This window comes from Talpa europaea (assembly GCF_964194135.1).
Source record: "Talpa europaea genome assembly, chromosome: 14".
Taxonomy (NCBI): Eukaryota; Metazoa; Chordata; class Mammalia; order Eulipotyphla; family Talpidae; genus Talpa; species Talpa europaea.
Window position 1 is genome coordinate 90,787,956 of NC_140082.1, and position 16,839 is coordinate 90,804,794.

The 16,839-nt window shown below is 59.6% G+C and overlaps 1 protein-coding gene across 1 annotated transcript; it reads right to left on the bottom strand.

Annotated features, from left to right (window-relative positions):
• Positions 1-1,956: 1,956 nt before the first annotated feature.
• On the bottom strand, positions 1,957-11,187 carry LOC311184239 (iron-responsive element-binding protein 2-like; the record flags this gene model as incomplete). The annotated part of the gene is made up of 5 exons (XM_084254079.1): positions 1,957-2,236; positions 2,989-3,126; positions 4,099-4,264; positions 10,450-10,539; positions 10,719-11,187. 5 exons carry the CDS (start codon positions 11,185-11,187, stop codon positions 1,957-1,959), a joined length of 1,143 nt encoding a protein of 380 aa, XP_084110205.1.
• Positions 11,188-16,839: the final 5,652 nt, after the last annotated feature.

A 16,839-nucleotide genomic window follows, 5' to 3' on the forward strand; every position in this document is an offset into this window, starting at 1 on the left:
CCAGGAGGACAGGATGGGCCACACTGGCCCTCCACCGGGAAAGACATGAGGCCCTGGGCCCTGAGCACATGTGTCTCATCCCGTGACTCCGTGTTGCAGTACACTGGGAGGGGGACACTGGTTATGTATGTCATAACGATGTCAAGGTTTGTATGTAAAAAGAACTTCTGGCAAAAATCTTGTATTCCTCTCACCCAAGCGAAGGTTCCATCTGGTGTAAGCAGCAGCTTGCTTTAGGCAGATCACATTTCACATGGATTACTTACTCCAAGGCCCCCAACAATTCACCTCCAACCCATAAAATCAGTGCCATTTTTGAAGGAAAACCTCATTTGATCTAACCGGTATATTTTTAAATTATTTCTAACAGCTTTAAGTTGCTTATTTCAGCCTCCAGCTAGTGATTAAGCGCCGCCCAGAATATCGATATGATTGAATTATGCATGTCCTCCAGGGTCCAGACAATCATACTTGTTTAACTGTCCACTTTGCCTTTTAACAAAGACCACCTTAATAATCCATCACTGGGTGAGCCCTGGGGTCACGACACAGCCTGGTGAGGCTTTTCCGAGGGCCCCAGGGAGCAAAGATGTCCAGAGCCCGCCACCCCCACAGCTGCAGAACACACAAAGCCACAAGCTGCCGTCCAGGCACTTCTCAGCTCATAACTGACCAAGAGCCAGGATCTCCCACCTTTTTATTCTTGACATTTTTGCAAGTCTGTAAACACGCCTGACACATGAAAACACACAGGAGACAGACTCCTTCAGCCAGGGACAACAACATCGCTCATCGCAATACTTTTTAAATTAAGAGTAAAAGCAGATGGGAAATATTAAACCAGGCTGGACTTTTAGAAGCAAAAGTAAACTATCTTAGCACTTCATACTCTGCCACTTAAGAAAAGCTCTGAGTTTTAAAATAAATCTTCCTTTTTAGGAAATTAATTTCTGTATAAAAACATGTTAATCGCAAATGTCAACATGCCCCTAACAATCAGGATAACTAGGCAGCAAGACTTAGGCGGACTCACATAAACTGTCACAATTTGATAGCAAAGAACCCAGATTATACTGAATTTTTAAAGAACACACATGGTTTTATAAATAGTGAACCCAAAATTTTAGAAACAGAATTTCAAAGATTCAGATTAGGAATAAATGAATGAATACATTAACTGGCACTTAAGTGAACTATGCATGAATATTACTCTTAGCTATTCTAAATCTTAATTGTGTTAAGTTTCTTTACACTTAAAAAAGCAAGCCATTTTTCGGGGCTCTTTAAAAATCTTTTGAAAATCAGTTTTTTGTTTTTCTTTTTTAAGTCCACTGGCAATGCGGTAAACGGCACGGGGCAGTAAACGAAACGACATCACCCTTAAAAGTCCTGACTTTGACTTTTCCGCAGCCCAATGTGCTTTCAGAGACTACAGCGTATAAAAACTTAAGCTGTATGACTTTTTCACTTGTTTTGTTTAAGTTAACTATTAAGGACTGTAACCAACTGCTAGGAACAGGATTCGCTCCCAGGCAGGTCTGCTATTTTCCATGGGGCCAAGAGGCAGCCAAGTATCTGTAGCCTCATGACGTGTCTAACGAGATCTGTTTCTTAACCCCTGGCCGTCTCACCTACCCCTGCCCCCGCCAGCGCCTCCACTCTGTCCCCTGCAGTCATGAGCTTAATGCCCACCCCTTCCGCCCCCCTTCACCTACGGGTGAGTACAGTTCTTAAGGCAGTGGGTAAAAACAGGTGATGTGGCATGGAAGAAAAGCTGGACGTACAAATGGGGAACACACAAAAAAGGTAGGAATTAACAATAAAACATGGAAAGGGCACAAATTCAAATTCACTGAAATGAAAAATTCACAGCTTAAAATGAGATCCCATTTTTCTACCTACATTACTTAAAAAACTAATTATATTTGCAAAAAAATATTAAAACTGTTCCTGATACTAAGCAATACAGGAAGTACAGGTGTGCCCTGCCAGACGGGGGGTCTGCGCAGATGCGTACTCAGGTACTGGCTGCAGGTGGAAGGGGCACAGGAGCGGCGTGTTCTCGATCTGCGCGGAGCACTGTCCCGAGGGCCGGCCGGGTTCTCCGGGGTCACAGGGCGCGCGGCAGGGGGCCTGGCCGCGGCAGGGCAGCTTCCTGGGCTGGACTCTAAGTGGGGAGAGCTTCCCTGCCTTCTGCAGGTCCCCACCGCCGGGGTTTGGGGCATTCTGTATCGCACTGTCATTCAAAAAAAGAAAATCATTTAAGTGAAACAGAAATGAAGCTAAGATGACAACACACAGGAGCTGCCCCGGGAGCGCACGCCCACGCCGAAAGCCAGAGCACAGCTCACCGCGGGCCCCGCGGCACGTCTCGGGTCACCAGCACACACACGAGAACAGGTCACTTAAATTTAGAAACAAAACATAATTCTAAGTGCCCCACAAAATACTCGTCACGTTCGGGCCTCCCTGGTGGTGCAGAGGTCAGCCTCAGCACTATGAAGCTGCCCGCAGCCACTGCAGCCTGAGTTTGATCCCCGGCCAGGGAGCTACCCAAGTGGCGCAGCAGACCTCTCCTGACTCCCCACTGCTCCCCTCAGCAGCGTGTTTCAGTAGATCCACCTGTTCTGCTCCCCACTCTGTCTCTGGTGAATCCTCTTAACCCCCACACCTCTGGCCTGCACCCCAGTTCTTCTCCGCCAAAAAATAAAAAAAAAAAAAAAAAAAAATCAACTTAAAAAAAAGAAACAGATTTTGGACAATTCACTCCAAAAAGCAAATTCTAATCTTAGAAATTCCTACCCAAAATTGCAGCAGAAATAAAAAAAACATGAAAATAATGTTTAACTCAAAGTGACTCAAGCAGCCCTGGCCAGCACCAGCCTTGCTCAGCCTCCCACGACACAGCAGCACCCCCACCGCAGCCCTGGGCACCGGCCATGTGCACCCCCAACCCCACGCCTGTTTCCCCAGTTCCCTATGAAGTACCATTTGCTGAAGTCAATCTGCAGAGAGTGGTCCACAGTGAGGTCTGCCGGACAGGCGGGGTGGACTTTCCCAGGGTCCCCTCCAAGCGTTTTCACCGCCTCCCTCATAGCAGCGAGATCCACCATGGCCGGAATCCCGCTACAAAACAAAGAGTGGACAAACCGCAGTTCTGAATGACTGACACACATCAGTTTATTTTTATGCTTAAAAAGTTTGAGCTCGCGTGCCTGTCTGACCACGTGCCCTGCTCGGGTAGGACCAACTCCGACACACGGCCGGAAAGCTTGAGTGCGAAGGGCAGACACACCGAAGCACACATGGATGACACTTAGAAGACCCCGGGGAGCGGCCAAGGCTTTCTCCTGCTCTGGTTTCATGCTGCCCCAGCTCCAGACCCTCCCTCACGGCTCTCCTGTTCCTCCAGCATGGCCACTGGGCAGCTCCAACCAGCGCACGTCCAGGATCCCCCCGTGACCCCAAAGTGCTCCCGACGTGGGACCGGAGCCAAGGAAGGGGGAGCTCTGCCCTCGGGGATTTCTGCGTGCCTGGCACTGGGGCAGCAGCACCACCCCGAATCTGCAAGGGGAGGCCGCTCCTGCAGCTCCTGCCTCCCTCGGCCAGCGGGCCCCAGGGGCCCAGGAGATGGCGGGATTTTATGCCTGGGGACAAGCCAAGTGCATAAGGGGTGGGGTCGGGGCTTTTTTCTGACCAGTCACTGCCTCTCCAGCAAAAAGACAAGGCTGGTGGCTGCGGGGGCGGAGGATGAGGGGCGGGGCAGAGACAGGGCAGGGCATGAGGGACAGGGCACGGAGTGAGGACAGGGAGCAGGACAGTCCTTTGGGCCTGAGGTGGGTAAGGGGGGTGGTAATGTCTGAGAGGGCAGCAGGCCTGAGAGGGCAGCAGGCCTGAGGGGGAGGGTCCTGAGAGGGCCATGAGCCTGAGGGGGGGGGCTGAGAGGGCAGAGGGCCTGAGTGGGGGGGGGAGCCACTGGGGGAAAGGGCCTGAGAGGGCCGCTGGCCTGAGGGGGGGGCCCTGAGAGGGCGGCAGGCCTGAGGGGGGAGGGCCTGAGAGGGCGGCGGGCCCGAGAGGGGCCGCACAGCCCGCACTCACGTGAAGTCCTGCAGCAGCACGCGCGCGGGGAAGAAGGGCACCTCAGCGCCACCCCGCCGGGCTCGCCAGTCCAGGATGGCCAGCGCGTCGTCCTCGCGCACCAGGAAGCCGTCGCAGCGGCGCACGGCAGCCTCCAGCAGCACCCGGATGGAGAAGGGCAGCGCGTCTGCGGAGAGAGCACCGGGCCAACAGGCGCTCAGGCGAACACGATTCTCCATGTGCGGTCAGCCCAAGCGCAGGGCCCGCATCCACGTCTGCTCTCCCGCCTCCCGCTGGGCGGAAACCCTGGGCGAGCCAGAAGCTCCACTGCGCCCCACCCCAACTGCGACCCGCGAGAGGTCCGCTGCGACCCTGGGCACAAAGGCCCGGCACCGGGACCCCAGGCAGGGAGGCTGGCGCTCACCCACATGAGCCGCGAGCAGGCCCAGCCCCAGTGGACGCAGCTGCGGATCCTCCGGCCGCAGGGGACAGGCCCGAGGTCCCCACCCCAAGCGCCTGTCCACGACCAAGCGGCTCTGGAGCCGGCCCTTCCCGGATGAAGGCACTGCGGGCCCCTCCCACCCCCACAGGAGCCCGCGTCTACCCGTCTGATGCCACCCAGCCAGGAGTGCGGCCTCCTGCCCGGTGTTGTCCCTGAGCGGCCGGCCCAGCAGCACAGGAGCAGCACCCAGTCCCAGCAAAAAGCAGCTTCGCATCCTTCCTCCAGGCTTTCATCCGATTTTTGGGCATGAGCTACACCCAGTGTCACTTTCCTACTGTCCACTCGCTGTCCAGCCCACAGCGACCTCATTTCCACCCTCACTCGCGGCCGCTCACCCGGACTCCAGAGCTGGCACCCTCCTCCTTCCGGAAACACCCTCTCCAGTGTCCACAACCCGGCATCTGCTCCCCCACAGGCCGCGGGGAGGCGGCCAGAAGCAGAGGGGACAGGCCGGTCCCAGCTGTTCTAAAGGACCCACGTGGAGAACTCCGGTGCCCCTGCTGCAGGCCACTGAGGGGTGGGTCCCCGAGAGCCTTCCCACCCGCCACCCCTCAACATCGGCCGGGTAGAGTGACCCTCGCTGGCACCAGGACACAGCGTTGCCACAGGCAGTGAGTGGCGCCGCCTCTGGCCCAGGACTCTTGTGCCTTCCGCCAGCTTTGGTGCCACCACACCGGCAGCCTCGCCAACGGAACAGAGTCAGGTGTTCATTCTCTGCAGCCCCTGGCACAGGGGGGTAGCCAGGCGCCCTCGAGAGCGCCTATTCCCTGACCCCACAGGTGGCTACACCGTTCTTCTTGGGGTTCTGACTGCTCCTCTGGCTTCAGCTGACTCTGTCATCGCCGATGACTCCAGACTGTTCCCTGCAGCCGGGGTCTGTGCCTGAGCTCCAACCAAATCCAGCCACAGCCCGGACACGGCTGCAGGCACACGCATCTGTTCGCAAACTCCCCGATCTTGCAACTGCCCAGCGAGCGCCAGGTCACTCCCATGGCCGAGAGCTCCTGGAGCAGCACCGCCGCCCACCCAGCTGCTCCCGCACCAGGTCTCCCGGGGCTGGGAGTCTGCCATCGCCACCCCACTAAGGCTGGGCCCTGCGGCCCCTGTGGACTCTCGCCCAAGTCGCCACCATGCCGACCCGCAACCTGCCCTCCAGTGTGCCCCGCCTCCCGGGAGGCCCACCCTTCCAGGGCACCTGCAGGTCAGCCCAGGCGCCACCCGCTTCCCTCACTGCACTGGCGCGGGCGCCAATGGCGCGAATGCCCCGGGGGCGGACAGCGGGCGCGAGCAGGCCCAGAGACCACGGCACCAGAGTGCATGTGGCTCAGGAGACTGTTCCCCGCAGGTGCCAATGCACTTAAGAATGTCCTCGCGGAGGCAGAAGAGACTGCTGAGTCCAGTCTCCATGCAGCGGGAAGCGTGCGCTCGGCCCCACATCGCGCCAACACGCCGGTCACGTGCGCAAAGTCACCAGTGTAGATGTTAGGGCTGCTCAAGAGTCCATTCCCGAGAACCCCAACTGGCAAACCAGGTGCTGCCACTTGGGTCTGGGGCAGAAGTGTCTCAGAGCCGAGGGAAGTGACACTCCTGGGCATCGAGCAGCCCCACCGCTGCTGCCCACCACCAGGTCTCCAGAAATGTCAGCAGACTGGTCTTTCATTAAGCACCACGATGAAGGCCATGCCCTCGCCTCACCAGGTCCGCGTCGGTGGGCCGCACTTCCCCGGCAAGGTGGGTCCTGCGGAGCTTCTCTCCCGACCTCTCCAGAGCCCCATGGCCAGTGCCAGCCGAAGCGCCGTCTGCCTGTCTGTGTCCGTCTCTGACTTCCTGTCCGTCACCTTCTCCCACCCAGAAACCAAAGCTTGCAGCGACGTGAACTGACCGCACCCACCAAAGTGGGGGTTCGCACACCATCCAGCTGAGAACTGGATGGGGTCACTGCTGCTGTCCCTAACCAGGAATGTCCAGAATTCTATGGCTCTAGAGAACTAACACTTTAAGGGGAGATATTCAGGCACGTGGAAACCAGGACACGATGGCAACTTGAGCTGCAGAAGCGTAATCACTTGTCACCACACGTCTGTGATGAGCTGTCACCACACGTCTATGACGAGCTGTCAGCACCGTCACCCTCTTGATTTGGTGGAAGCCGGGGCCAGGAAGGTAGGCACCACCACCGAGACCGCTGATATTGGCATGTTCAGGGCCCCAGGGAGGCAGCTGCTTGAGGCCCCTTGGCTGCTACGGAGGAGGGCAGCAACCCACACTGGGGGCACAAATGCAGACCGGGCTGGCGGCCACGGTTCCGCACAGACCACCCTGGGCAGCACACGCTGTGTCACCGTCATGACGCTCATTGGGGAACACGCTGAGAGAGATGATCAGGCCCACTTATGCTAACATGCTCGGTCTGGGCACGGCCAAGGTCGGCCAGGCAAGCGATGGTGTTTGGAAAGTGTTTCTCAAATGTGCCTCAACTTCTGATACTTTCACCAAAGGCGGGTGTGGGGAGAATGACACATCCCACCGCCTCCGGCGGGACAGTGCCCACGCGGCAGTCTGTGAGGTCTCTCAGCTCAGAGCCCACACACGCTGCTGGCCCGGACACCTCTTATTTTATATTTAAAAAATGAAAAAAGGGGGCCTCTCTGGTGGTGCAAGGGGTTAAGCACAGCACTTATGAAGCAATCACCAGCCTCTGTAGCATGAGTTCGATCCCCGGCCAGGGAGCTACCCACAGGGCACAGCAGACCTCTCCTGTCTCCCCGCTGCTCCCCTCAGCAGTGCATTTTAGTCAGTCTGCCTGTTCTGTTCCCTACCCTGTCACTGGTGAATCCTCTCACACCCCACCCCCACCTCTGGCCTATATCCCAGCTCTTGGATGCATAAATCAATCTTTTAAAAAATTTGAAAAAAAAAGGGGAAATTTTTCACACAAAAATACAAGTCTCAAGGAAAATACCAGAAAATGCACAACACTGACCGGGACCTCCACCCTACCGGAGCAGTGAGGCCCCGTCTGTTCCAGTTCCAACAAGGGCATAAGGTTCCTGTGTGCTGCCTCGGTGGTCTTGGCAGACACCGCGCCCAGCCGGCCCGGGCCTCAGGGTTGCTGCCTAATGCGCAAGCCCCCCCCCCCCAGCCCACCCACCCCACACATGGAGGGCAGACCACACAGAACGGGCACAGCAGACAGCATGGCTGAGTCTTACTGCTGCCCCTGGAGAACAGAGCAGTGCTGGGGGCACCTGAGGGTGCATCACCTCCCCAGGAAGATGCAGAGTCAGGCAAACTCACAGGTTTAGCCTCACATCCCTCAGCTGTATGGAGCAGAGATACAGCATCGCAGCGCAGACAGTCTTGGAGCCTGAGAGTCCTGGCCTAGGCAGCACCGACAGCTACAGTCACAGGATGAAAGACATCTTCTGACTGCGGGAACTCTACCTGAGGCCCAAGGAGGGAGTCCACCCTGAGGAGGGCCAGCGACCCGGCTCGCACCTGCTGGAGCTGCCACAGGGTAAGTGGAAAAGCCCCCGGCGGCCGGAGTTGGGCGAGAAGCTCCGGGCAGTGCTGTGTGGCCAGCAAGGCCTGTTTCTGTCTCCAGCCAGCCCAAGCTAGACCGGGTCCGTGCTGAACACATAACATTTTTTGTACTATCACTAACGAGAGGCCTGGAAATGTCAGAAGAGAAAACAAAGTCCTGCTCTGTCACATCCTCACTCACTGGCCAACAGAGAAGACAAGACAGATACCTATGGCTGGCGACGGTGCGGACATGCTCACACTCCTCTTCGCTCCTGGGAAGCGTGGAGTCTGTCGGAATGGCTACCCAGGAGCGGATAGTCCTCCCTATATTGCCCCTGCCACAACCACAACCAATCCCTGGCAGGCCAGCGGCCCACGGCTAGCGGCCAGGACACCCTGGGACAAGCAGGTCTGAGGCTGAGGCAGCTGCCATGAAGACAGGGACTGAGCCAGGAAGGTGTCAAGAGCTAAGACAGGGACAGAGGCTGCCACCTTGGGCCAAGTGCAAAGGGGCAGGCGCAAAGGCTCTTGCCGCTGAGGGAGAAGAGTGGAGGGAAGCAGGAGTCTGAAGCCCCCGGAGAGAAATGGCCCTGCCCCTTTCTCCAGATGCGCTTCCGGCCAGGCCCGCCCACCGTCACACAGAGCCAACTTCACTTGGCAGGTGGTGCCTTCGCCGTGAAGTAGCAGGGCCTAACCTAGAACAGAAACTGTCAGCAAAAGCAGAGTTAAAACCGACAGAGCCCTGGACACAACGTGCAACAGTGGCAAGTGCCCGGGCACACGTGTGTGAGCAAGCCTTAGGGAGCTCACACTGGAGTGAAGACCACAGGCAGACCGTCCGCTACTTCCCAACCCACAGGCTTTTGCAGGGCCCACGGGAGAAGACTGGAAGGTGGACAGGGCCGCGTGTCCCTTCTGGCAAGATAACTGGAGCAGCTGTGAACCCCACCACAGCCCAGTCATGCAAGGCTAATGTACTCGGAGGGACGGGCGAGCCTGGACGGTTGTGCACAAAATGGCAACACATTTGCAAAAACTCCAAAAACACTAGGAGTTTGTATTCTGATAATAAACCAACTGTCCACACAGGTCGCTCCTTTCCTTCAAAGTCAACTCTTATAAGTTTTATTCCCTCTTAAATAATTACGGAGATACTAAATAATTGATAATGAACCTCTCATAATAATCACTCTCTGGAAATAACAGGTTTTAACCCCACAGAAAAACCAAATTTGTTTGGAAAGCATTTGCATTGTCAGGTGTCCTATTCCTGTACTCATCATGGCTATGAAAACCCAGGTGCTCCGGAACTCAGCTCTGTGTATGTGCCCAACATGCTGATTTCAGAGATAACGTAGCCTTTGCATTACTAGCCCTTCCTTTCAATGCGTTTTACAGTTGTTCTCGGGTTCCCTGCATTTGGAAAATAGAAGCACATTCCCACAAATTATCCACACAAAGTACCTATGCTTTTAAGATCACCCTCATGCTTCTTTACTATATTAAGCTATTACAATACGGGTTAAAAATTTTCCAGTCCACAATCATTACATGTTTGGGCAAACTAAAGGAACACCTTTTTTGCATGTGATCAATTTGGCTGTTTCCTTTTCAAAACTAACACAAACTCATCAGCGCTGAAGGGACAAGATCAAAGTGCGTAAGAGATGAGGGCGGAGGCCTGGCCAGGCGGCTCAGCCTAACCTGCCTAGGAAGGCGCTTGCTCCCATTTTGATAGGCTGTTTATTTTTGGACAGGAGCTTGATTCTTATACAGAAATTTTCTGCAATACTCTAAGATATACGAGTCTTTTCACCACGTACATGTACACATGGATAGTGCCAGTCTAGAACATTTAATTCCATCAAATCTATAGAAAAAAATAGCAAACATAATGTTCATAATAAAATGAAGGGGAAAAAACATTAAAGATGAACCATTAAAGATGTGGCGCAAAGGGTTGAGTGGCAGCACTGTGAAGCTGTCCACAGCCGCTGCAGCCTGAGTTCCATCCCCAGCCAGGGAGCTGGACGGGCACAGGGAGCTGTGCCACAGGGCACAGCAGACCTCTCCTGTCTCCCCGCTGCTCCCCTCAGCAGTATACTTCAGTCAGTCTGCCTGTTCTGTTCCCCACTCTGTCTCTAGTGAATCGTCTCACCACCCTGCACCTCTGGCCCATACCCCAGTTCTTGTACGCATAAACAAATCTTTTTCAAAAAAAGTTATCGAGATCTGTATAGATGTACTTCTTACAACATCATGGGAGTAAGTAAAATTTCATCTCAGCTTGACAACCCTATATTTATTACTACAAACTAAACGAGCCCCCCAAAAAGCAACATTACCATACTTGGCGCCTCCAAGTTTAGGTACATTGAAGAACTTCTTATGGGAACTGTCACTTAATGTTTCAATAAGGTACTCAAAGGCATTTCCTGGAGGGGGGAAAAAAAAAAAAAACTTTTGTTACACACAGCTGGCCACAAAGTCCCATATTCAAAGTGAAAGTCCCGGAAGCCCGCCGTGTCCAGCGGAACTGTCCGCCCCAGCGGCGGGGCCCCACGTCGGCAGGCGAGCGGCCGGGGCCTGGCTTGACGTAATTACGGTAACTGACCGTGGCGGCCCGCGTCGCTCATGCCCAGAATAACCCCAGCCCGGGGCTCCTGCCAAGCCACACCGGCAAAGTCACGAGCTCGAAGAGGCTCGCGCGGGCCCGGGCAGGGAGCCCCGGGCCCGCGGGCGCCACGACTTCCTCGGAGGGAGACGCGGTTCCGAGAGCCCGTGCGGCGGGGCCTCGCGCGGGGGGCAGCGGGCAAAGGCGAAGCAAGCCGAGGGCCGAGGGAGGCGGCCGGCGCGGGCCGCGGGGGCGGGGGGGCCGGGGCCGCCTGGGGCCGGCGGAGGGCCCGGGGCGCGCGTCCGGGGAGCGCCGGCCTGGCGGCGTCGGGGCCGAGCGGGGCGGCGGAGACCCCGGCGGCCAGGCCCTCGCACGGGCGGCGCCCGGCCGGCCGGCCGCAGGCCCCGCCACCCGCCACCCGCCGGGGCCGGGCCGGACGGCGGCACCCACCTGCGCGGGGGGCGTCCATCGCCGGCGAGCATAGTCCCCGCGGGGCGGCCGGGCGGGGGGACCGGACGGGGGACCGGGCAGGGAGCCGGAAGGAAGCGAGCGCCGCGCAAACACCGCGAGACGGCGCCGCGCAAACACCGCGAGACTGGCCGCCAGCTCTCGCGAGACGCTGGCGCGGAACAAAGACGGCGGCGGCGGGGCGGGTCAGCGGCGCTCCTGGCGCAGGCGCGGAGGGCGTGGTCCCGGGGCCGAGGGTCCCCGCCGCCCCCCGCCGGCTCCGCCCGCGCCGCCCCCCCGCGTGGTCCCCACCTGTGGGCGCGGGGCTGGTGGTGCGGACCCCACTGTCCACTGTAACCCGGAGCCGGGCCCCGGGCCACCTGTCAGCGCCGCAGGCCCGCGGAGTGGACGCGGGAACGGGGTCCCCGCAGGGCGCCTTGGCGGGACAGCCGCGCCCCGGGACACGGGCCGGCACGGTGGAGACACGGCCTCCCGCCGGGCCGCGGCGCAGCCCTCCCCGCTGCCCCTGGCCTCCGCTGGCCCCGCGCCGGGGCTGGCCTTCGGGCTGCGCTGCGCCCCGCACCGTCCAGACGCGGCCCTGGGCTGGAGGGTCGGCCGCGAGCGTGCGTGCGGGGCCTGGTGTGCCAGCTCGGTGTCCACTGCCCGCTCCCGCCCCCTCGCTGACCCCATGTGTGGGCGCCCTGGGCCTGCAGCGCGGGCCACAGGCGCGTCCAGGGGCCTTGGCTGCCTCCGCATCCGCGGCAGGGTGGCTCAGAGTCCCCAGAACTGGACTCTGCGCTTTCCCCTTCAGCCCAGGGGGGCCCCCCTGTGTTGCCCATGCCCCTGAAGGGCACCGCCCTCCATCGCCCAGTTGCTGGGAAGCCAGCGGTCACCCTGGACTTGCTCTCTGTTTCGGCAGCCTCTGCTGCAGACAGTGCAGCCCGTGTCCTTCCCCCACTTCCCACCACGCCGCTGCTTCCCCCCTCCCCTGCAGCCCAGCCCCTCCCTGTCAGCCTCCCTTTCCCATGATGAAGGGATCCGGGAACTCCCCCACCATTGCTGCCCCCACGTGAAGGGCCAGGGACCCCCCCTGGCGCTGGGAGAACTGGGGGGGAGAGAGAAGTGTGGGGTCACATGGGAGCCTAACTTCATTTGACGTCTAGACCTCAAACTCTAGTGCAAGCAGGGAACAAAGAGGCAGCGCAGAAAGGGCTTTCTCTGGGGGCTTGGGGCTTGCTGACGTCCCCAGCTAGTGGCCGGCGAGAGCAGAATTAGGAAGCCAGGTTCTGGATGCGGGGCTGCTGCTGGGTCACTTGAGCTGTGAGCCACCTTCTTTCCCTGGGTCTCTTCCCTGGCGTTTGCAAGCTGGGCCCATGATTGGGCCCAGGAAGAAAAGTGAGGTTTGGGAGGACTGCGTGTGCAGCAGCGAGAGGCCTTAGAAATACCCCGAGACTCAGGGGCCTGAAGTCGGCCTGGACACCAGTGGTGGTCAGCGAAGCTCCCAGCTGCACCTCCAATCTCTCCGTGCAAACTAGCTGCTTCTACTACGTGAGACACCCCCTGGGCTGAGCAGGCGGCATCCTGCTGGGCTTGCCCCGGTGGACTGTCCCTCACACGGATCCAGCAGAGCAGCCTTGTTCACACTGGGCTGAGGGTCGGCCTCGCTTCCTTGGGGGCTGTTCACCTAGAGCTCGAAATGTCGAAGTCTGACCTTCCCCTATCCCGGGACCCTGGGCCTTACTCCTGCCAACTCCTCACTCACTGACTAATGGGTCACCCTGGCGCAGCCTCCAGAGCAGCCCGTGAAAGCGAAGCCAGTTCCTGCCATCGGCTCAGAGCCCCGTGGCACTCAGTGAAAGCAAAGTTCTCGCAGGGCCCCGCGGCCCCCTACCTGCCCTGGCCTCACCTCCTGGTCCCCTTCCTGCTCTGACTGCTCCGCTGCTGACCTCTTGCCAATCCCGCCGCCCGACACCCCTCCCAGCCGCCTCAGCTTCCGGTCTCTGCTCCAATTTGACCTACTTGACCCAACCTGACGCAACATACGTGCTGGCCACCCCCTGCCCCTTCCCTACTCCTGCCCATGGTGCCTCCCAGGCTCTGACCACATCCCGGAACTCACCACTACCCACCGCCCACCTCCTGATGCGGCCCCCACGCTAGGGCTGGCCCCAAGCCCCTGCCTGCTCTCAGCCCGTGCCTGGACTTGACTGCAGGGGTCCAGTGCAGTGGGAGGTGTCGGTGGGTGAGTGCCCTGAGGCCAAGGGAGCCCTCCGCTCACCCCCTCGCTTGCACTCCCCAGGGCCTCTCCCCTCCTGGCCATGCCTGCCGTGGCGGGTGGGGGGTTCCCACGTGGAAGCCAGAGAAGCTGAAGCCTGCAAGCTGCAGGGCAGCTCTGGGGGACAGCTTGCTCCTGAGCAGCTGCCAATGTTATAGGGCAGGGAGAGGGGCAGCCCAAACCCCACAAACCTGCCTGTTCTAAATGGGTTCTGCCATCCGCCGCATCAACACAAAACACATGAGGCCACGGTCTCCGCCAGGCGGGACCCACTGCAAGTCGCGCGAAGAAGCCTTGTCCGGTCAGGCCTGACCTTCGAGAGAGCTCGGGCCGGCATGGCGCCTGGGGCAGGCACAGTGTGGCCCCCAGGGCCTGTGCTTCCCTCATTGTGATCCTCGCCCCACTCCCCGCCACCCCATCTGGGCCTGCATCGCCCCTCACCTGGCCTCCCACCTGCCAGTCACCCCACCTGCACCCCGCCCAGCCAGGCTCCCAGAGCCACCCACTGAGACCACAGCCATCTTCCTGCGCAGACCCCCAGTCCCCACACAAGGCCAAGTGCAAGTCCTGCTGGCTGACCCACACACTCTCCCCTGCCCAGCACTCGGGGCCTGCCCATCCCGGGCTTACTTCCAGGCTTTTCGGCACCATCTCGCCCAGGTGCCTACGTGCTCCCAAGCTCCCCAGCAATTCCACTCCTGCTCCTCCAGCTCCACCCCCGCCCTCCCTGGCGGGCCTGCCCATGCCCTCCGCCCCCGCATGGCTGTTATAGGACAGGGAGAGGGGCAGCCCACACCCGGCAAACCTGCCTATTCTAAATGGGTTCTGCCATCCGCCGCATCAACACAAAACACATGAGACTTTAATGGGAAGGAACTTTAATAAAACTAGGAAACAATACAGGAAAGGCAAAGAGTCTAGTTTCTAAATGAAGCACCCAAAGTTACCCGTCCCCTCGTGGGTAAAACTCCATCCATATGGGATCGGCCCAGAACAAGGCCCCAAAGCCTGCCACAAGTCTAAAGCATCTTCCAGTGGGGACCCACAGAAAAGGGCCAGAAACAACCAGACAAGCCCGGAAGGAAAGGAGCAAAATCAACATCAAGATAAAAGCTGCCATTGTCACCTCCCCACGGGTCTCACCCACATCTGTGTCACCCAGTCCACGACCAAAAGACAAGCGCAGTTTCTTCACGTGTCTCTAGGCTCCATGCGCCTCCTCCAGGTCTCCTGGCTCCATCCTGCTTCCTTCCTCAGTCTCTTCTGCAGCTTCTCCTCTTCCTGCTCAGCTCCACCCTCCCTTGGGTGGGGCAGAGAACCTCCCTCTTTCCTGGGGACCACCCTGTTACATGACCACCACTCACTCAGCACGGGGGCCGCTGCTGGGCTTGCCCGGGCCGGGACAGTGCAGGGTGGACACAGGCCTGAGCAGCAGGAGGCAGCCACCTGCCCCAGACCAGGCCCAGCCCTTCAGCTGAAGCAAGTCTCTTCTCAGGAAGCTTCCGGCTGCCTGGCGGCAGGTCATCCCTGGCACAGGCAGGCGCAGCATGTTAGGGCAGGTAGGGAGTCCACGGACAGCAGAACGGGCTCCAGCAACACTGGGCGTTATCAAGTCCAGGAGCTTCTCTGGTCACCGGGCTGCCATGGTCAGGACCCCGAGGAAAACCTTGCCACAGACGCAGCTCCGGCCTGCCCGGCTGGGAGAAACCGCCTGGCCTGGGGGCCCCGGCCCCAGGCTCACCCGAGACTCAAGGCTGTGATAGCTACAGATCCCCCCCCCCCCCACCGCCCCACGGCAGGCATGGCCAGGAGGGGAGCGGCCCTGGGCAGTGCAAGCAAGGGGTGAGCGGAGGGCTCCCTTGGCCTCAGGGCACTCGCCCACCAACACCTCCCACCGCACTGAACCCCTGCGGCCAAGTCCAGGCACGAGCTGAGTCCAGCATGGCTCCCCTGGCCACAGGCCCCCGGCGTAGCAGACACACCCCTGCACTCCCCTGCCCCGCACCGCTCTCCAGACCGCAGAGGGAGTCAGCGCCCATGTCTACCCCAGAAGCCGAGTCAGCGCCGTGTCCACCCCGGAGGCCTTAGTCAGCGCCTGTGTCCACCCCAGAGGCCTGAGGATGGTGGCCGCGATGCTCCCCAGGTCACCTGGAAACGCTGACCTTCGGGTGGACACGCATGGGGGCACCGGCACCCCGTGGCCTGGAGAGAGACTGAGGGGGGTGGCTGGCGCCTCTGTGGAGAGCGGGCAGCCCCTGCACAGAAAAGCCACTCCAGGCAGCCACGGCCCGGGAGCCTCCACATGGCCATCACCGGGGAGCCTGGACACTGCAGGCAGACGGAGGCTGGGTTCCCCGCCCCCCAGCTCCCATCCCACTGTTAAAGGCTCCCCAGGAGGCCTCTAGGCCTCCACCAAGGAGACCCGGAGTGGGAAAGTTTCCCTCAGTGCGGTGGGGGGGAGGGGTCGGGACCTCAGGAGACTTGGTGAAGTGAATTAATTGTCTCTGGCGCCAGAGCTTATTTACACATAATACTCCTTGGTTTCCTAGGGACTCAACAGAGACGGACGTGGCTCCCGAGGGCCCCAGCAGAGGGGGCTCCCACCACCCCAGGCAGGGTTTCCATTGACCTTAGCTCGACATAATCCACATGCCAGGGTAATCCACATGCCAGGGTGGCCGTCTGGTGGGGGGACATTTTGGGGGGCTGTCCTTTGGCACCACTATGAGACAAGGCTAAGCCTGGAAAGCGCCTCTAAGAGCAGAGAACATGAAGGTCACGCCCAACTAGGACACCCAGGAGGGCTTCCCAGAGGAGGCTGTGCCTGGACACAGATGAGCTCAGGGCACAGGACCCCTGCAGGGAACAGGAGCTTCCCCTCCCCCCACGTGCTCTTGGGCAAGCCTCATCCCCTCTCTGGGCTTTGTGGCTCTGGCACACTGGGGGCAGGCAGGCAGCTCTGAAGTGCCTCTCTCCCCACTTCACACCCAGCCACAGGACAAAGGCCCTGCCCTGGGGGACAGAGGACAAGCACAGAGGACAGATGGGCTTGAATGGGCCCGGAGGGCGGAGTTGCAGCTCAGCCAGCTGAGGGAGGCCTGGGGGCCTGGGCCATGGTCTCAGCTGCCCGGCAGGCCCAGCGCTGGCCCAGGAAGCCCTTCGGTGTGGGCACTCGCAGCCGGCAGAGGGCGTGGCATCCCCAGCCCCTGGGGCAGCTCCCAGGCCCGCTCCAGACCCGCTGGGGCAGGAAGACTCAGGCCCTTTGCAAGGCTGGGGCTGGGTGACAGTGAAGGCTGTTGAGGGCGGCTGCTTGGGCTCAGCTGGGGGGGGGGGTGCTGGAAGGACTCCCCTTGGTCTGAGCCGGTGCCACAGGCACCTCACCTGCGTGAGGCCAGGCAG